The sequence below is a fragment of the Panthera onca genome, chromosome B1 (genome assembly GCF_046562875.1).
Source record: "Panthera onca isolate mPanOnc1 chromosome B1, mPanOnc1 haplotype 2, whole genome shotgun sequence".
Classification (NCBI taxonomy): domain Eukaryota; kingdom Metazoa; phylum Chordata; class Mammalia; order Carnivora; family Felidae; genus Panthera; species Panthera onca.
Window position 1 is genome coordinate 49,869,454 of NC_138342.1, and position 18,136 is coordinate 49,887,589.

Consider the following 18,136-nt stretch of genomic DNA (forward strand, 5'->3'; position numbering starts at 1 on the left):
TGAATATAATTGGAAGATAGTGTGGAATATAATTTTATTGAATGTTGAAAAGTCATAACAAGTAGATATGAATTCATTTATTCAAACAGTTGCTAAATTTTTAGACATTCTCTGTGTGCACAATTTCACTTGAAGACCACCATTTTGTATATGTATCCTCAAAAAGCCCAATTAATGTTACCCTCATGCTAAAGCTCCTTAAGTCAAAAGAATAGCTTGACATTCATTAACTGTTTTATAATATTCCACTCAGTAGTACTTTTTTTTCATGTAATTTCAGAAATTTTAAATTTCATGTTTTTTGGGGGGTTTGTTTATTTATTTTATTTATTTTGCTTTGTTTTGTATTTTCCATTCAGACCATAATTGTCTTTGGTTATTTCTTTAGTTTGTTTTTAATTAGTTTTGTTTGTTTATTTATTTATTTATTTATTTATTTATTTTAAATTTTTTAACGTTTATTTATTATTGGGAGACAGAGAGACACAGAGAGTGAGCAGGGGAGGGGCAGAGAGAGGGGGAGACACAGAATCCAAAGCAGGCTCCAGACTCCGAGCTGTCAGCACAGAGCCCGACATGGGGCTCGATCTCACAAACTGTGAGATCATGACCTGAGCTGAAGTTGGTCGTCCAACCAATATATATATATATATATATATATATATATATATATATATATATATATATATTGTATCTTCTTTATCCATTGATCAGTCGATGGACATTTGGGCTCTTTCCATAATTTGGCTATTGTTAATTATGCTGCTATCAACATTCTGTCCACCCCCCCCCCCGCCCCCCCGGCTGCGAATCAGTATTTTTGTATTCTTTGGGTAAATACCTAATACTACAATTGGGTCATAGGTCGTTCTATGTTTAACTTTTTGAGACACCTCTATACTGTTTTTCAGAGTGGCTGTACCAGTTTGCATTCCCACCAACAGTGTACGAGAGTTCCCCTTTCTCCACATCCTTGCCAACAGCAGATGTACTTTTAAAGAAAGTACATGATAGGTTGATATTTCATTGGGTTTCAAATGTTATTTTTTGCTGCCAAATATTTCAGACTTGACTTTCAGAGCACATTTTTTAAAACTTGCATAAGTGTGCTGGCATGTAAAATGGTACAGAGAAAATACACATACTTAAGAAAATTATGTCATAGGTTCTCTTGAAACTTAAAATTGGACGTATTTGCTTTGGGGCAGCATGTAAGTAATGACTTTTTTTTTTTAAGTCATTGGTGATAAGTAGAAACTAACCCACTTTCAGATAGTTGTGTCCCTCTCCATAATTAAGAAACACCTTTAAAATCATTAACCGTGATGTACAAATAGTTTTACTTTTTTTCTTATAAGAAACCGATCTCTTTCCTTTTTAAAGTTTTCAAAAGAGCTCCCCCCACCCCATGATTATTGACATACGGGGGAAAAATATTCTTAGCACCTAGTAATCATCATTTTTAAGTGCTGAAAACCGTATGTGTGTGTATACACATTTATTTGTATATTTTTTTCATATAAATTAAATTATAAATAAAATTATATATGTATATATATTTAATCTGGTGGTCTAAGTGATCATTTGAGCAAAAGGATGGTAATATTAGACTCTCTGTGTGGGTCATTCATCATATTTTTCTTTTATTGATTTGATAATTCTTCAATATCTATCTACTGGTTTCAGGGTCCACCTTTTAAACATTTCTTCAGTGGCTTGAAACAATAAGCATTTAGCATCTGCTCTGGTTTTTTAGGTTAGGAATATGGGAGTAGTTTACTTAGTTGATTCTGGCTCAGTGTCTCTCATAGAGTTGTATTTCCTCAAAAACAGGATTTCTGGTATTTGGAGGACCAACCTGCCTTGCTTGGCTGTCCTCTCCATTGACCTCTCCATTGGGCTGGTCCAGTGTTCTCAAGATGTGGTGACTGGCTTTGCACAAAATGAGTGATCAAGAGAGAGCCTCAGGCTGCAGTATCTTGTTAATGAACTACTTTTGGAAATCACACACTCATTTCTACCACATTATGTCCATTAGAAGTGAGTGCCTAAGTAGTGTCCTTTCAAATGAAAAGGGAATAAAAATGCAGAACTGTCAAAGAATTGTAAACATATTTGAAAACTGCCATGTGGACCTCTTTAAGAAAATCTGTATTTCCCTCCCTAGGTTATTTTATCTACTGCTCTGATTTCAGATACCACCTTACAATTTTCAAATTTATAAAGATCTCCTTTCTGAGTCATTAACCTGCATTCAACTTCCTACCAGATTCTGTTCATGACACGATAATCTAGCCATTTGCTTATGCCAGAAGCATGGTAGTTATTTTTGTTACCCTCCCTTTTATTCTTCTTGTTCAGCCAATCACCAAATCATGCAGTTTTCTTTTTGTTCCTAAATATAGATCAAATATGTTCCCTGTCATTATTCATTGAAAGCAATCATCTTGTCCTTACTGCCACAAAATAGCCTTCTATTTTGCATTCTCTTATCCATTCTTAAAAAAAATTATTTGGTAGATTTAATTCTATTTCAATACACAGGATTTGGGTTAAACAAAGCACAAAGGTAAAGGAATGGAAGATAAACACAAACATAAGCTGTTTTGCTAATATTTTTATATTCATAACAAACATATAGAGCAGGCTGAAGATTTCAGTCTCTGCTAAATGCAGATTAGTCTACAGGCTTTATTTTTTTGAATGGGTTCTTAAGTATGTGCAATAATTCATGGAAAATCCAACCAGCTTTAAATAGGGCATTGAAGACTTGACCTGGGGAAATGCACACGTGCTTGTGCACGCATGTGCATGCAAACACACACACACACACACACACACACACACACACACACACACAGAGAGATTCATCTGTCCTATAAGTAAGTTTCCTTATCCTCAAAGCAGTGGTAAGTGGTAGGCAGCTTAGTCTGTTTAATCAGATTCTTCCTTGAATAGATCCACAGAGCCTCTCTCTGTGGGACTCTTCTCCTCCTTAGTGGCTATGGATATTCCAACTTCTGCAGCCATTCCCTTCTTCTCTATAGCTACCCAGTACACCACTTCATGTCCTTACCATGGTTTTAGCCTGTATTCTTCTTCTGAACCCAATTAATAGTTGAAAATTTTTTAATGTTATTCTGACTTCTTAAATTCACCACGTTTAAAATATAATTAATTACACCGGGTTATGCTCTCACTCACCTAACTGGCTGCTTGCCTCTGTGTCTGTGTTTAGCCTTATTCTTATTGACAGATATCCTGTGCCCTAAAATCCTATGTCTCAAGTAACATCCCCTTCTTCGAAAGCTCCCCTCTAAAACCCTAAGGTTCTCCTAGCAGGACTCTGAGCCCCGTACTTGGTTGGGATCCATAAAGAATCATTTGACTAGTATTTGGCCACCAGCTTTTACTCTCTGCCTTCACCTCCACCTCCCGTCCCTAGACCGGTGTCTTTGTTATTACCATCCACAGTTCACCAAGGACTTAGGGCATTTTGAGTCAAACGTCACCAAGAGGGCTTAACAGTAGAAGAGAGAGGCCAAAGAGAGAAAGAAGAGGTTTCAACAACAGAGTGGTTGAGGCCTCAGAAAAGCAAAACATGAAAGTAGTTTGTGCTGCAAACAAGTGAGCAAGAAGAGGGGGTTTCTTCTCTTGTTATTTAATCCCTGGTCAGGAGCACTTTTCATTAGGTGTGTGTTTGCCATGGAACGCGGGCAGTTGCTGAGTTTCTGGCCATCTTAGAGGAGATTAATTTCATCCATGACTCCTTAGTTCCATGGTCAGTGGGTAGTTCCATAGTATATACTACATAGTACCCGGTTATCAGATTTTACATCTGAAATTTTTCCAGTTTATTCAGCTAATACCTATTACACATCAAATTATAATACTCTATTTTTTGTTATAACAGATTAACAAATGGAATAAAAGTGAGAAGGAGTTCTAGAATATGCCTTCTTTGCCTCACATTATTTTTCCACAGCCACTTCACAATGCCCAATGTAACATTACTCTGATACGGTATGTAATAGATGATTTCACGGACTCTCCTGCATTTGAATTGTTGACATTTTCCATGTCTTAATCTTTAGGGAAAATCTGTCTCTTGTTAGCACAGTAACTGAATGGTTAAAAAACAAGAAACAACACAACTTTTAACTTAAAGCATATTTTCCCCCATTGGACTTTCGTTGCTGATTAAAGCATTTAGCAACATAATTAAAAGTAATTTAAATAGCTAATTAGATAATGTTATAGTTTCCAGTAATACATTCCTTTAAACAAAGCATCCATCATTTAGGAGTGCAGTTTATCACTAGGTTACTGATACAAATGCAATTATATGTTAAATGGAAGAAAGCATCCACAAATCAACTCTGGCTCTCTGTAAAAATTGCCATATATATATATATAACTTTTGCATAATTCTTACAGGGTCAAAAGAGATACATGGAAAATCTTGGCCTCCACATTTTAGTTGACTTTGCAACTGTCTAGTGTCTGGTTCTAAATCATATTTTTGACAGTTGAGAACCAGAATAAAGCTATGTCTACATACACATGTTTTGACAAAAATTGATGAATTTAATTAACCAAATTGTCCACTTAGTCAAACAGATGCTTTGACTGTATGATTTGCTTATTTGTTTTGTTTCCTTGTTAAATTAGCTTGTTTTTTTTTTTAAACTTAATTTAACTTAATTGTTTAAGTTAAAATATAGCCAGATCAATTCAATGTTTGGAAGCAGTTTCAATGGTATTTTTTAAATAGTTATACTGAAGTTAAGAAACAAATTGCCTTTTAGCAAATGCTAAAAAAATTACTGGAAATTCTGATTTCAAAACGTTTTATTAAAAACAAAAAATAAAAACACCAAAGAAACAAAAACAACCTCTATGATCCCATTTAAATTGACCAAATCAGGAAACTGGATTGCCAAATTGGAATATTTTTATCATTCAATGATTCCATTACTTAAAATACTAAGTACAGTAATGAAAATATCTTTATCCTTAAAAATAGAATCTCACTATTAAAAAGGACTTCATGTTTTAACAGCCATCTAATTTCAGAGTGATAGATAAACAAGGATATTTTATTTTAGAAACAATAGAAATGCATTGTCTCTCTATTGTGGGAATACCCTGTCAAAATTTTGGCTCAAGACCAAATGTTAAAAATAATGTTACAACCAACCTCTAATTATGTTAACTCTCCCATGAATGCTGTGGATGTGCTAGATTCTTGTGTGTGTGTGTGTGTGTGTGTGTGTGTGTGTGTGTGAGAGAGAGAGAGAGAGAGAGAGAGAGAGAGAGAGAGAGGACACAAAGGAGATGTTGAATGACAACCAGAATGGAATTACCTGTGTGTGCTTCTTGAGAACTTTAAGTGACCTGCTCACAAGTTATGCATGGGGTGTATGGTACAGTTATAGCTTTTCCAAAACATTATAGAAATGAGGTAAAAACTAATGTCATTCTCAATTTTGAAATAATAGTTATGGTTTCACAAACCAAGTATTTCCTCTAAGTTTCAAGTGAAAATATTTATAGAATAAAATTTCTCTCTTACCCACCTCTACTCTATTTTCACTTCCTTGTTCCTCTCCTCCCTTCCTTTCCTTTCACATTTCGTGCTTAGTAAGAGAGCCACAAGAAAAGTTGCATATATTTATTTAAATACATATTTTTATATATGTACACATTAGTGAATTAATAAAATATTAATGCATATTTATACTTCCCATTTATCTCCATAATTAATTCTTTTATGTAGAAATCAACTTATTAGTTGGTAAACAATTGAGAATTTCAATTCTATGCTTTTAAAAGAAAACCTGAGTTATTACAATTAAACATTTGACTTTCTTCCAATAATATACTAATTATGTTCACAATCTGGGAGTGGGAAACTTAAACTTGACATGAAAAGATGGGAAACTCCCTGTATAAAGATGAAATATATATGTTCAGCAAACATCTAAAATCAAACAACAAACTAAAAGAACATATTTGCCACCAATATGAAGGATATTTTTAAAATTTTCTTGCTATAAAAAGAACTTTTACAATAGCAAACCATGTATAAATATAAGCAAACAATTCATAAATAAAAGGAATATGAAGGGTTGATAAACATATGAAAATATGTTTCATTGTACAAATAGAATACTGAAAAAATTTAAAAAGGACACTGTATCATTCTTTGTCTACCGCATTGGCAAAATTGAAGGGAATTGGTAATATGTAATTTTGAAATGAAAAGTGATCCTGGTAGAGCTGTACATATTTATTAAGTTTTTTGGATATCTAGTTGTTGACATTTGCCAAACTTGAAATGTATTTCCCACTTGATCCACCAATTTCATTTATGGTATAAAAATATACCATAAAATATATTGGGATAACTATATTTTTTTCTAAAATACTATAGCTAAGGTATACAGATATGTTTATGCTTTTTTGCAGTATTATGACTAAAACACTCGGACATTCCCAAATGCCCATCAATATAAGATCAATTGTATAATGTTTATAGATATATATAATGCAGCCATTAAAACTGAGGGCTACAATACACAGATGAAAAGAGATATCCATTAAATTAATAAATAGATAAAGGTATCAGACAACATGTGTAGTGTGCTATACCTGAATAAAATGTAAAAAGGAGTAGGAGGAACCATACAATGTCTATTTGTTTTTTCTGTAGAAAATTCAGTAAGAGAGTCATCACAGTTCTAACTGGTTATCTCTTGACGGTGGTGGGGGCTGGGGAAAGTGTGTGGAGGGAGCTGAAGGAAAATTTATTTTTTCTCCATACAAATCTCTATTTTCTTGTAGAACACTTATTATCCCTACAATTAAATCATAAAGTGCACTGATTATGTTAATTATTACTGAAAAATGAAAACTGTTTTAAAGTTGAAATAGAATACTTAAGACGATATGACTCAACAAAAATGCAATTTTGGGGTAATACTTTCTATAAGATAAAAAAAAACACATGCATGATACCCCTGAGATTTACCTGAGAATCTTTCTCTACAAACTGGATAATATTTTTGAGTGGGGGAGAGGGGGGTAATATTTCTTTATAGTCTTTATTTCATATAACAGCCAAAATTTTAGAAAATCCAGAGGGTTTTTTTCCCCATGTATACGAAAACTGTATTAGATAGTATTTTTAAGAAATATCTGTTATTCTTAGATTTTTAAAAATCCTGTAAAGTTATTGAAGTGAGAAATACTCTATTTTAGTTAAAATTGTTAATTGCGCCCGGTTTGTGTTTTTTGGTGTTACTTTATCTCAAACACTGGATAGGCAAACACGTGTACTTCTCCTTTGTGCATAATAAAGACGACTTACATTTCTTCTTCCTCCTTCCTGTAGCTTTCAGCCGTGCACCAATTCCGATGGCTGTGGTCCGCAGAGAGCTCTCCTGTGAGAGCTACCCCATTGAGCTCCGCTGTCCAGGAACAGATGTCATCATGATAGAAAGTGCCAACTATGGGAGGACTGATGACAAAATTTGTGACTCTGACCCTGCTCAGATGGAGAATATACGATGCTATCTGCCAGATGCCTATAAGATTATGTCCCAAAGGTATGATACTTCTAATAATCTTTTTCTTGGACACATTTAATGTAAGCTCTCAGCCTGCATCTGTGTGACCTATTGACCTTAAGTAAGAACACAAATAGTATGTGTGTTTTAGAATCATTTGAACTACTTTTTCCATATCAAATTAGTTCCCCATATTACTGAAATGCTAGTATTAGAAATTGCAAATGGCATTTGGACGTTATTAAAATTTATTACATTAGTTATTACGTTGCCTGGTCTACTCTGAGTGCTTTGGAACTGGGCTGATTAGATGAGAAACTAAATTTATTTTTCACAGTTTTCAAAAACAGACTTTTATGTAATTTTCTTTAGAAGCTACAGAAAAATTATTTTAATGCTAATAAATATTTCCTTTCAGTGTAGGAAAAAGAATAAAAATTAATAAGCAATTTTTATAGCCATTAATCAAAATGTAGCAAAAGACTATTGATTCATGATTTTTTTGGCCTTGAAAACAATGAAAAATTATTTCTTTATTATTTAGTTTACATAATTCACTTAAACTAATCAAAATATTACCATATTCAAATAAGGTAAGTTAAGGTATCATACGATATCACTGGAAAAGGAAAAGAAGGTCTTCAATTCTGCAGAGACTGTTCAATAGGAATCCATACTGTAAAAGGTTTAAATTATACTAAAATTTCTTGATAAATTGGCTAAATATTACATATCTTACAAATAGTTGTTCACTATTACTATGATTTCTCAGAAATTAGTGAAGTCATTAATTTACTATAAGCATTCATACTTTCTGACTATATGCTCACAAAGTAATTTTTAAATAATTAATCAAATGACCTATCTAGTGAATTTTTTTCATAATTTTTCTATTTAGACACTTCTATTATTTCAAGTGTTCTTAAAATATAGGGGAAATCATAACATATGTAAAAATAAACAAATTTAAGTACATAAAAACAAAATCAATAACTTTAACCTTTTGTCTTCTCGATGCTTAAAATTCTGATATCTATGTGTGTGATTAATAAATTGGTAGAATCACTGTCTTATTTTCTATAAATTACTGTTATATAGGTTATTAATTGAAATTACAATATGCCAGGTTTTTGAACAAAGCATCTGTATTACACTTGAAGGATAATGGTCTCTCTGAGCAAATCTGATGGCTTTTGTTTGTTTCTAAAACCTAAGTCATGATAAGGTGAGTATTAATGAGAAATAAAATTTTTAAATTAGGGATTCCTCTTGATATAAGTTCATTTGGTTTCATTTGGTTCTTCATGTGTTTCTCTCTCATTGTGGATCTCTTCTTGTTATACATTTGACATGCCTCCAACTATAATTAAATTTTCTGATGATCTGCTTAAAAAAGTTGAATTATCATCATGCGCAAGGTGGTAACAGGTCTGTCCTGCCTGGTTTTCCATGAGTAGAATGAATGGGCACTGTGACTAAATTGTTATTTTATTTGTTTGTGTGAGAACAACATACAAAAATGGATTCTTTGAATCCATTTGAAGTGTGGGTTGAGGAGGAAATTCTGCTTTTCAGTGGTTATTAGCTTTTGATTTCAATGTAGCAGAAGCATTAACTTCACTAGCTCTTTGATCTCTTTATGATTTTCATTGAAAATGTTTTAATCCTTTTATTGATATTATTAATGGCTCCCAAAATAAGCCCTTAATCTTATAATTATTGCAAAAAAATAGTTACAATGGATCCTCTCAAGCGGCTGAATTAGATGGGATGTGTCTGGAAAGTGACAAATCTGCAGAGTGAAATGGCTTTAAGCACCCTGAGTGAGTCATTTGTGGAAGCCCCCCTGGTGGTTTCTCAAAGTGAGAATTGTCAGCTGAAATAACTGTGGTTAATTTTGTGTGGAGGCAAGTTCCTTGGTTGTATCTTGACTATTAAATGTACTACATTTACACTTGGCCAAAATAAATGCTTTTGACTCTTGGATAGATGAAATTAGGTTCCATCTTGCAAGTTCCCGAGAGATGAGATGGCCATGTCTGTTTAAGCTGCTTTATAATTAATGAGCTTTCACTGTCATGCCAGTGACAGCATGTTAAATAATGCTAATAATTTCTAATTACGATATGGATGTATCATATTCATAATGATATGTACAGTTTAAATAATGCATTTGAAACTAAAATTATGAGGAAATTTTTCTAAAAAATATCTTAGATAATTATTGTTTTCTCTCATTTAAATTTCTAGAAAGGCATTATATTGGCGTCTAAACTTTTTTAAGCATGTCTCTAGATTGGAGGATTATTATTACAAAATGTGAAAGGTTTTTGTGTATCCTTGCATAACCTTGTTAAAAAGGTTTTGTAACTTACTTCAGCCTCATGAATTAGCTGGATGTCACAGGCAAGGACAGGCATGAAATATTATTCATGTAGATGTTTGAATACACATTGAACAAATACATACACAAAATTGTTACTTTTATGTATGTATCTATAACAATAACTGTTAGTTATTTTGATTTCCATGTTTTTCCCCAGGAAAACTATGCAGTCTGATATCTGCTCCAGGAGAGCCAGATTCTTCTTATACCATTTTGCCTCATCCTCTCTGAAAGTTCTGAGCTTTTACCTCTTCTTTCATTATCCTACTTAGAAGACCTCTTAAACTGTCAGAGCACATTTCTTTATCCTTCTTGGAACTTCTGATCTCACTTGCTATTATCTACATCCTTCTTTATTGCATCTAAACATTAATAAACCCATATTATCACATCCTAGACAATTGCCTTGTCTAAAGTAAATTGTAGGCTTCTAGAGGGCAGACTTTCTGTTGGTTTTACCTAAAACTAACTTTTTATGTTTAATGCTATGTAAATGAATAAGGAAATCTGCTCTCCAATTGTGTGATGCCACTTGGAAGCTTTCTTATTTCTGAATGATTTTTGTTTCTTTTTGTGTTACATTTACACACTTCAGTGAGTTTTAAAAAAATGGTATATACAGCTTTAGAATCTAAATGTGAAAATGACTGTTGGCAACTGATAACTGCAGAAATTTTACATTTTGAATTCAGCTGAGGTTTCATGCTATCTTCAGTTATTAATAGATGTATTTCCATTTTTAACTCCACTAACACTTGAAAATACACAACATGAAGTTCACCATGACAGCTTTGGAGTTTGGTGGATAAATAAGCTGGGCATGGTCCCTGCCCACAAAACTATAGCTCTTTGGCAGATAAAAGTAAACAGCTAGATTGTTTGCTCAATATTTTATTTTTATCTCATTTACATTTATTGAGGAGTTCAAAAAAAGGAAAGCTCTTTCAGCTAGATAATATTAAGGAATGTTCATTGAAGAGAGAATGTTAAGCTGATCCTTGAAGGATGGCAGCATTGGTGGAACCAGAAGAGACCAAAGTGATAGTAGATATATAAAATATGAGTGCCTGGGCACCAAAAAAGAACATGAGGAAACAGATTCCCTTCAATAACACTTCATCCATCCTGTTCTGCCTTGGCTTCAAAAGCTTATTGGTGTGGGTGGCTCAGTTGGTTAAGTGTCCGACTTCGGCTCAGGTCATGATCTCACGGTCCGTGAGTTTGAGCCCCACGTCGGGCTCTGTGCTGACAGCTCAGAGCCTGGAGCCTACTTCAGATTCTGTGTCTCCCTCTCTCTGACCCTCCCCTGCTCATGCTGTGTCTCTCTCTCAGAAGTAAATACATAAACTTTAAAAACAAAAAGGAAATCTTAATAATATGATGATAAACTAACTTGATGCTATCTATCCCCTTGTCAATACAAAGTCCTATTGGAGTTACTCTTTATAGTTGGACATAAATTCCATCTAAATGTGGGAAGTTTGAATATTGTATGATATGCTCATCCCAACTCTTTGGACACATATTTTGAGTATGTGGTATACAGTCTTACTTTATGTAGAATTGCTTACACTTTTCAAATTGAAAAGGCATTTGCAAACAGGTATATATGTGTACATAGTGTATATTTATTGAGTTATAATATACATATGGGAAAGTGCACAGATCATAAATATATACAACTTAATGAATTTTTACAAACCCAGCTCATCTAAACAACAACCAGCTGAAGACACAGAACATTAATAGCACCTCCGATGTGGCCCTTTCTGCTCTGCACCAGCCATACTCCACATCCCTGTGTTTTGCTGCTACTTAAATCAGTTTTGCCCATTTTATAATTTAAGTAAATGAATTCATATAGTATATGATTTTTGATGTCTAGCTTCTCTCATTCCTTGCATTCATTTTTATATATAACTTTACTGAAGCATTTTTACACATTGTATAATTCACTCATTTCAAGAGTATGATTTTTAAAGTAAATTTACCACTTTACCAAGTGATTCGATATCATCATAAATCAGTTTTAGAATATTTCCATCACCACATTGAGAGTCTGATGCCCATGTGATAATCCCCATCTCCCTCCTACCCCATGCAATGACTAAGGTATATTCTGTCTGTATGTCTGTTCTTTTGTGTGTGTGTGTGTGTGTGTGTGTGTGTGTGTGTGTGTGTGTATTCTTAAAAAAAAATTAATGTTTACTTATTTTTGAAAGAGAGAGAAAGAGAGAGACAGAGTGTGAGCAAGGGAGGGGCAGAGAGAGGGGGACACAGACCTGAAACAGGCTCCAGGCTGTCAGCACAGAGCCTGACGTGGGGCTTGAACTCACCAACAGTGAGATCATGACCTGAGTCAAAATCAGACGCTTAAGCAGCTGAGCCATCCTGGTGCCTCTATATATGTCTATTCTTAATGCATTATGTTTCAATCTAAAAAGTGAATATTTGAAATCAAGTGAGACTTAGTGGGCATTTCGGTGGGGACAAATCAAAGAAATAGCAGTTATTTTTGGAGGCATGGATATAAATATGTTGCTTGTATTCTGCATTCTCTTGGAATCAAAGATCATAATCTAGCCATTTAACAAATACCCTCTAGAGTTTTCTACCAAGTAGAAATGTTAAATATATAAAGTAGGATGATTTTTTTTTTCTATTTCAATGAGTGATCTAGGTTTTACTTTTCATCTTCTACCAGCATTTTAGCAAGATTACATTTTCACATGTCATATTCACATCAGGAACATGAAAAAAAAAAAAAAAAAAAGGGAAGGAGTGAGGAAGGGAAGTAGGGAGAGGGAGAAAGCTGTTTCTCACCTTTCTGAAAAAGTTATATTTCAGTTTATATCAGTACCACTGCAGGGGATTTTACAGCTTACAAAAAGATCTTGGCTTTTGTTGTATTCTATCCTGGTGAAGTTAAGAACTCTTTAAATAGCAGTCAAAGAAGAAATGTCAGTGGCAGTTTTTATGTGTATGTAACTGAGTAAATGTTCTGCAATAACTGTGTATACATACATGAGTTTTTCAATTGAGTATTCTCCTTTGCTCCTTTCACCAAATTATTACATTATATCTTGCATTTTTCTTCTGAATTATAACAGATCAAAAATAATCCCTCATATCAGGTACTTTTCCATTGAATGCACATTCTATGCAGTAAAAAGAACTGTTGAGTATAGAAACTATAATATGTAACTCATTGCCTTAAGGATTACTTTTTGTGTGCATGTTTAGTAAAGAAAAAAAAGTAAATGAAGGAAGGAAGAAAGGTAATTATCAATTCCCAAACGTAGAGAATATGGAGAAGTTGGGAAATTCCTTTCTGGAAGCCATTTACCTCCTTTTTAATATTTCAGCCTATTTCAATTCTGAGAATATATTTTGGGAATGTCCTACTAAAATGCTTTCTAGTACTTCTTGCTATTCACATTTAATTTTGAATGAAATTATGTTATGAAATTTGAATGAATTGTGTTTGAAATTTAAGAGTTTAGTAAATGATGAAAATATCTCAGGATTGGTTAAGATAAAAGCTAAAGGGAGTTATGTTGTCTGTCTGTTACTGGCCATGGGGAATGTTAACCCTTTGTGCAGTCATTCCCAAAGTGTGGTTCATGGAAATTTGGAATTCCTGAGCTCTTTGCAGGGATTTCTGGAGGGCCAAAACTATTTTCATAACAATACTGACTTATTATTTGCCTTTTTTATTGTATTAGACATCATGCCAAAGCAGTGGTAGGTGAAACTGATCCCATCTTAGCAGGGATAAAGACAGTAGCAATAATGTACTTTAAAAAATTTCTCAGTTTTAATTGCTAATATGGCACATAATAATATAACTCATATAAACCAATAGTCTTTTAGAATCTTAATAATTCTATGATTTAAAGAGTGACAAAGGGTAGGAGAATTGATACTTAGCAAATATTTTTTTCACTTCCACTTATGGCTGAAAATTAGTTATATTTTGTCTTCATTATGTTTACATTGCATAATACTCAATGTATTTGTTTTAAAATCATCTAGAGTTTTTTTCATGAACTAATTATTATTTTTTAAATCTTTATTTATGAGAGAGAGAGAGAGAAAGAGAGTGAGAGCGAGTGTAGCAAGGACAGAGAGAGAGAGAGGGAGAGAGAGAATCCCAAACAGGATCCGCACTGTCAGCACAGAGCCTGACACAGGGCTCAAACTCACAAACCGTCAGATCGTGACCTGAGCAGAAGTCAAGAGCCAGATACTTAACCTACTAAGCCACCCAGGCACCCCTCATGAGCTAATTATTATTTATATTGAAGTATAGTTGACATATAATATTATGTTAGTTCCCAGGTGTACCACATCATTATTCAATCATCCTATACATTATGAAATGCTCACCACGATAAGTGGATGAACCATCTGCTACCAAAGTCATTACAATATTATTGACTATATTTCTGTTGTATATTTGATTTATAAAGTATAATATTTTTTAAATATATATACTGAATGAGCACCTTAATTGTTTCCCCGCCTCCAGCTCTTTAGTTATTTTTACACTTTGTGGTCAGTCTGAAGAACTTGACATCTTGTGGAAAATATTTAGAAGATATCACCATGGAAAAAAGGATAAGTTTCTGAAAAGGAGAGTATATAGGGTATAAACACTCTAGTAATTATCTTTAGTATAGCTTAAGTTTATAAGGAAAAGAACGAAGCAGATTATGAACATAAATTCTGTCACTGATTTATTGGATACCGCAGGACTCTGGAGAAAACTAAGTGGTAGTGATATTTAGCAGCCATTCAGTATGATACTTCAGTTGCTCTGTCATTAGTAATTTTAAAGATTGCTGAGGCTACTGAGGGAGTGAGTCTCCAAGTATTTTGACTACCTTCTAGGTTTCATTTTCCTGATGAAGAGACTGAGGAACATGGAGTTTAAAAAGTCACCTAAAATTATTTACTATACAATGGCGTAAGCATGGCTGCTCTCTTTGGGTATGTAGCCCATGATTTTTTTTTTTTACTGTTTTTTTTCTTCTTCGAAGATTCTAAAAATAATTTTTGTTATCAGAAAAATTCTTTTCATTTCTCAGTACATCAGAAGAAGCCAGTGAAAGTTTCAAATCCATCCACAATTTATAAATTCAATTAATCTGTTGGTTAAAGAAGAGTAAAGTTTTAATAAGAAGCCAACCTTACAAAATTGATCGATATAGCCATTGGGTTAGATTTTTAGGAAAATATCCTTTCCTTGCCTGCTGATTATTCAGGAATTTTACCTTTAGCTGTAGTTTTAATATTCAGGGTATGATGTGCTTGTATAAATAGGAAATACATTCACTTGTTACTGGTGATAATGATACTTATTTACTTTTATTGTGTGCTTTGTATTTGCCATGAACTCTGGTAAAGAATTTACCTTTCATTAGTTCATTAATATTTCCCCATAACACTAAGAGATAACCATTATTATCATTCCTATTGTACCAGTGAGGTAGTTAAAGCACATAGAAATTTTCTTGATGACGAATTTATTTTAAGCCAATGTACTGTCTTGCTTGAGAGATTTGAGGCTTTGTTTATTGTCGCAAGGGTGATAAAATGATAAAGTATCAAAAAAAGTTAAGAACTGTGCTCCTGATCATGATCATGATGATAAGAAAAGAAACTCATTTTCTCTCATGCAAACATTCAATCAAACTTTGGAATTGGTTGACTCTGGTTTTATTAATATCCAATTACAGCTGTACACACATTTTTTATTAAAGTCTTGGGTAGAAATAATTTAATAATTGTGAATCTGAAATCCTCCAGACTGTAAACCTCTTTTTTATTTGAATCAATTGTGCTTATAAAGTGTTTTAGGTAATGTAGTGCTTCTTGGAAAAACAAGCATTGATAGAACAGAGCTGATTGTATTACCAATGCTAAATATTTCTAGCTATAAAAATATAAAGCGAGATGTTTTGAGAAGTTCCTATAAGCCAGACAATGTTCTAAGCACTGTGTGTGAATTGACCAATTTAGTTCTTCCCTCACTCCTGTGAAATGGATACTGTTGTCTTCTTCACTGATGGAAGAACTAAGGCATAGAGAGTTTAATTAACATCCAAAAGGTACATAGTTTCCTATAAAGCTGTCTTTTTTAACCTAGGCAATCCAGCTCCAAAATTCAGGATAAATATTGCAATCCATCACCTTCTGTGCTTTGTCTAAAATGTGCACTATTTTTGGGTGCCTTGGTGGCTCAGTGGGTTAAGTATCCATTTTTTGATGTTGGCTTAGGGTCATGATCTCATGGTTTGTGAGATCAAGTACTGAGTTGGGCTCTTGCTGAGTGTGGAGACTGCTTGAGATTTCTCCCCCACCTCTCTCCCCCCCCGCCCCCTCCCACTCATACCACTCTCTCTCAAAATAAATAAACATAAAAAAGTTAAATAAATAAAATGTGTACTATTTTTAATAAAATAGACTAAATGAAAAAACAGTTGTGAACCAGTCGCTAGAACTGAAAAGAAAATATACATGTGTGTGCGTGTTTGTGTGTGTGTGTGCGCGCACGCACACGTGCATGTTCATCCCACACACACACATATGCTATTAGAGGTTGGTTATCTTTTACACATCCAAATAATGAAAACATGGCATGGAACTTATTAAATCATGTGGCGTTTATTTATTTTCTGCCTTAGGATAAATTTTCAGGCAAAAACACTTAAGTACTTGTAATGAAAATGTTCAGTTAAAAAAAATCTGTGAGATAAGATTTTGTTTTTAACATTTTGGATTTCATGGTGACACAATTATCTATAGCAATACTTCAGTAAAAATGTACATATTGTTTATAATGGGTATTAAATAGAAATTTGTATGGTTCATGAAAATAAAGGAAAATGAATGTCACTTCATATATAAACTATGGAAGAGGGCAGGCTCATGAGTTAGAAAACTAAATACATTACATGAGTACTTTGAAATACTTGCAAATGAGAAAATGTATCATGCCAGCCTTTCTTAATTAAACTTGAATATAAGGAACAGAATGCTTTAAAATTTCCAATGTTTTGTATAATGAGATTTTAGATGGCATAAATGTTTACAAAGCTTTTGCTAATAAGTCATAAAGATGAAATCGGATCTTTATTTTTACTACACTATAGTTAGTTTGTTTTGTTATATAATCAGTTTATGCCTGTTTAATATTTTTGTTTTATTTTTCATATCCTCTAAAAATTCAGTTATGCTAAAAATATTGCTAAATTTGCCTCCACGAATATTCTACTGGCCATAAGCTTTAGTTGATTCATAGTTTCTTTACTATTAAGAATATTATCAAATACAGCTAAATGTGAAAAAAACTACAAAAAATATAGTTAGTAAATCATTCTTGGTAATACATTGTGAATCTTCCTGTTATGTGCTGATGTGAGAGTACTTTAACTCTGAGAGAAATGTTATTTCCCAAGTTGTTGCATAATAACTAAATCCCTAATATTTGTTAATGTGAAAAATTACATTAATTGATGGTTTCCATAAAACTAGATATTTACCTTATCACATGTATATCAGAAATATATTTATTTGTGATTAAGTTTACCAAATGGCAAAAGCAAAATATGTTTTTCATGTGTATGGAGTAATTTCGATAGATAAATATATGAATGTGTGTTTTGGCATGAAAAGACTTGAAGTCTTTCCAAAATGCTATTACCCATAACTGTTAGTACCATCAACCTTATGAAAATAAACATTTGGAGCTATTTCTTAGACTTATTTGTGTATTGAGGAAGTAAATGTTTCAAAATGAATAGAAGTCTACAGGAAGATTGCAATAAAAAGAGGAAAACATACTTCAGAAGTAATAAAAAAGGCAAGAAGCAATGGGTGTTACACAAGGAGGAAACTAGATGGCTATGGGTTTGAAGGTGAGTAGATAATTGAAATGAGGAGAACCTTTTCAGTTAAAATTATTGATATTGTTAATTTATTCAGATACACTTTGAGGTTCCCAACCTTTACCACTGATCATCTAAACAAGTCTGGATATTTTACATTTAATTAATCTACTTCTGAAGATTTGAATTTACTTATCAAATATAGTATATTAATGCTTTGTAAAAGATTCATGACAGGCCTCTATCAATATGAGCATCTTATCAAACATAATATTCTAATATTATTT

The 18,136-nt window shown here is 33.0% G+C and overlaps 1 protein-coding gene across 23 annotated transcripts in view; it reads left to right on the plus strand.

The window, feature by feature from the left end:
* The window catches only part of ADGRL3 (adhesion G protein-coupled receptor L3), an 824,470-nt gene that overhangs the window by 398,654 nt on the left and 407,680 nt on the right, over positions 1-18,136 (plus strand). For all 23 annotated transcript variants that reach the window (XM_078446071.2, XM_078446073.2, XM_078446079.2 and 20 more), the window contains one exon: positions 7,397-7,610. In XM_078446071.2, the coding sequence (XP_078302197.1) occupies positions 7,397-7,610 (214 nt within the window). The remainder of the gene's footprint in view (positions 1-7,396; positions 7,611-18,136) is intronic.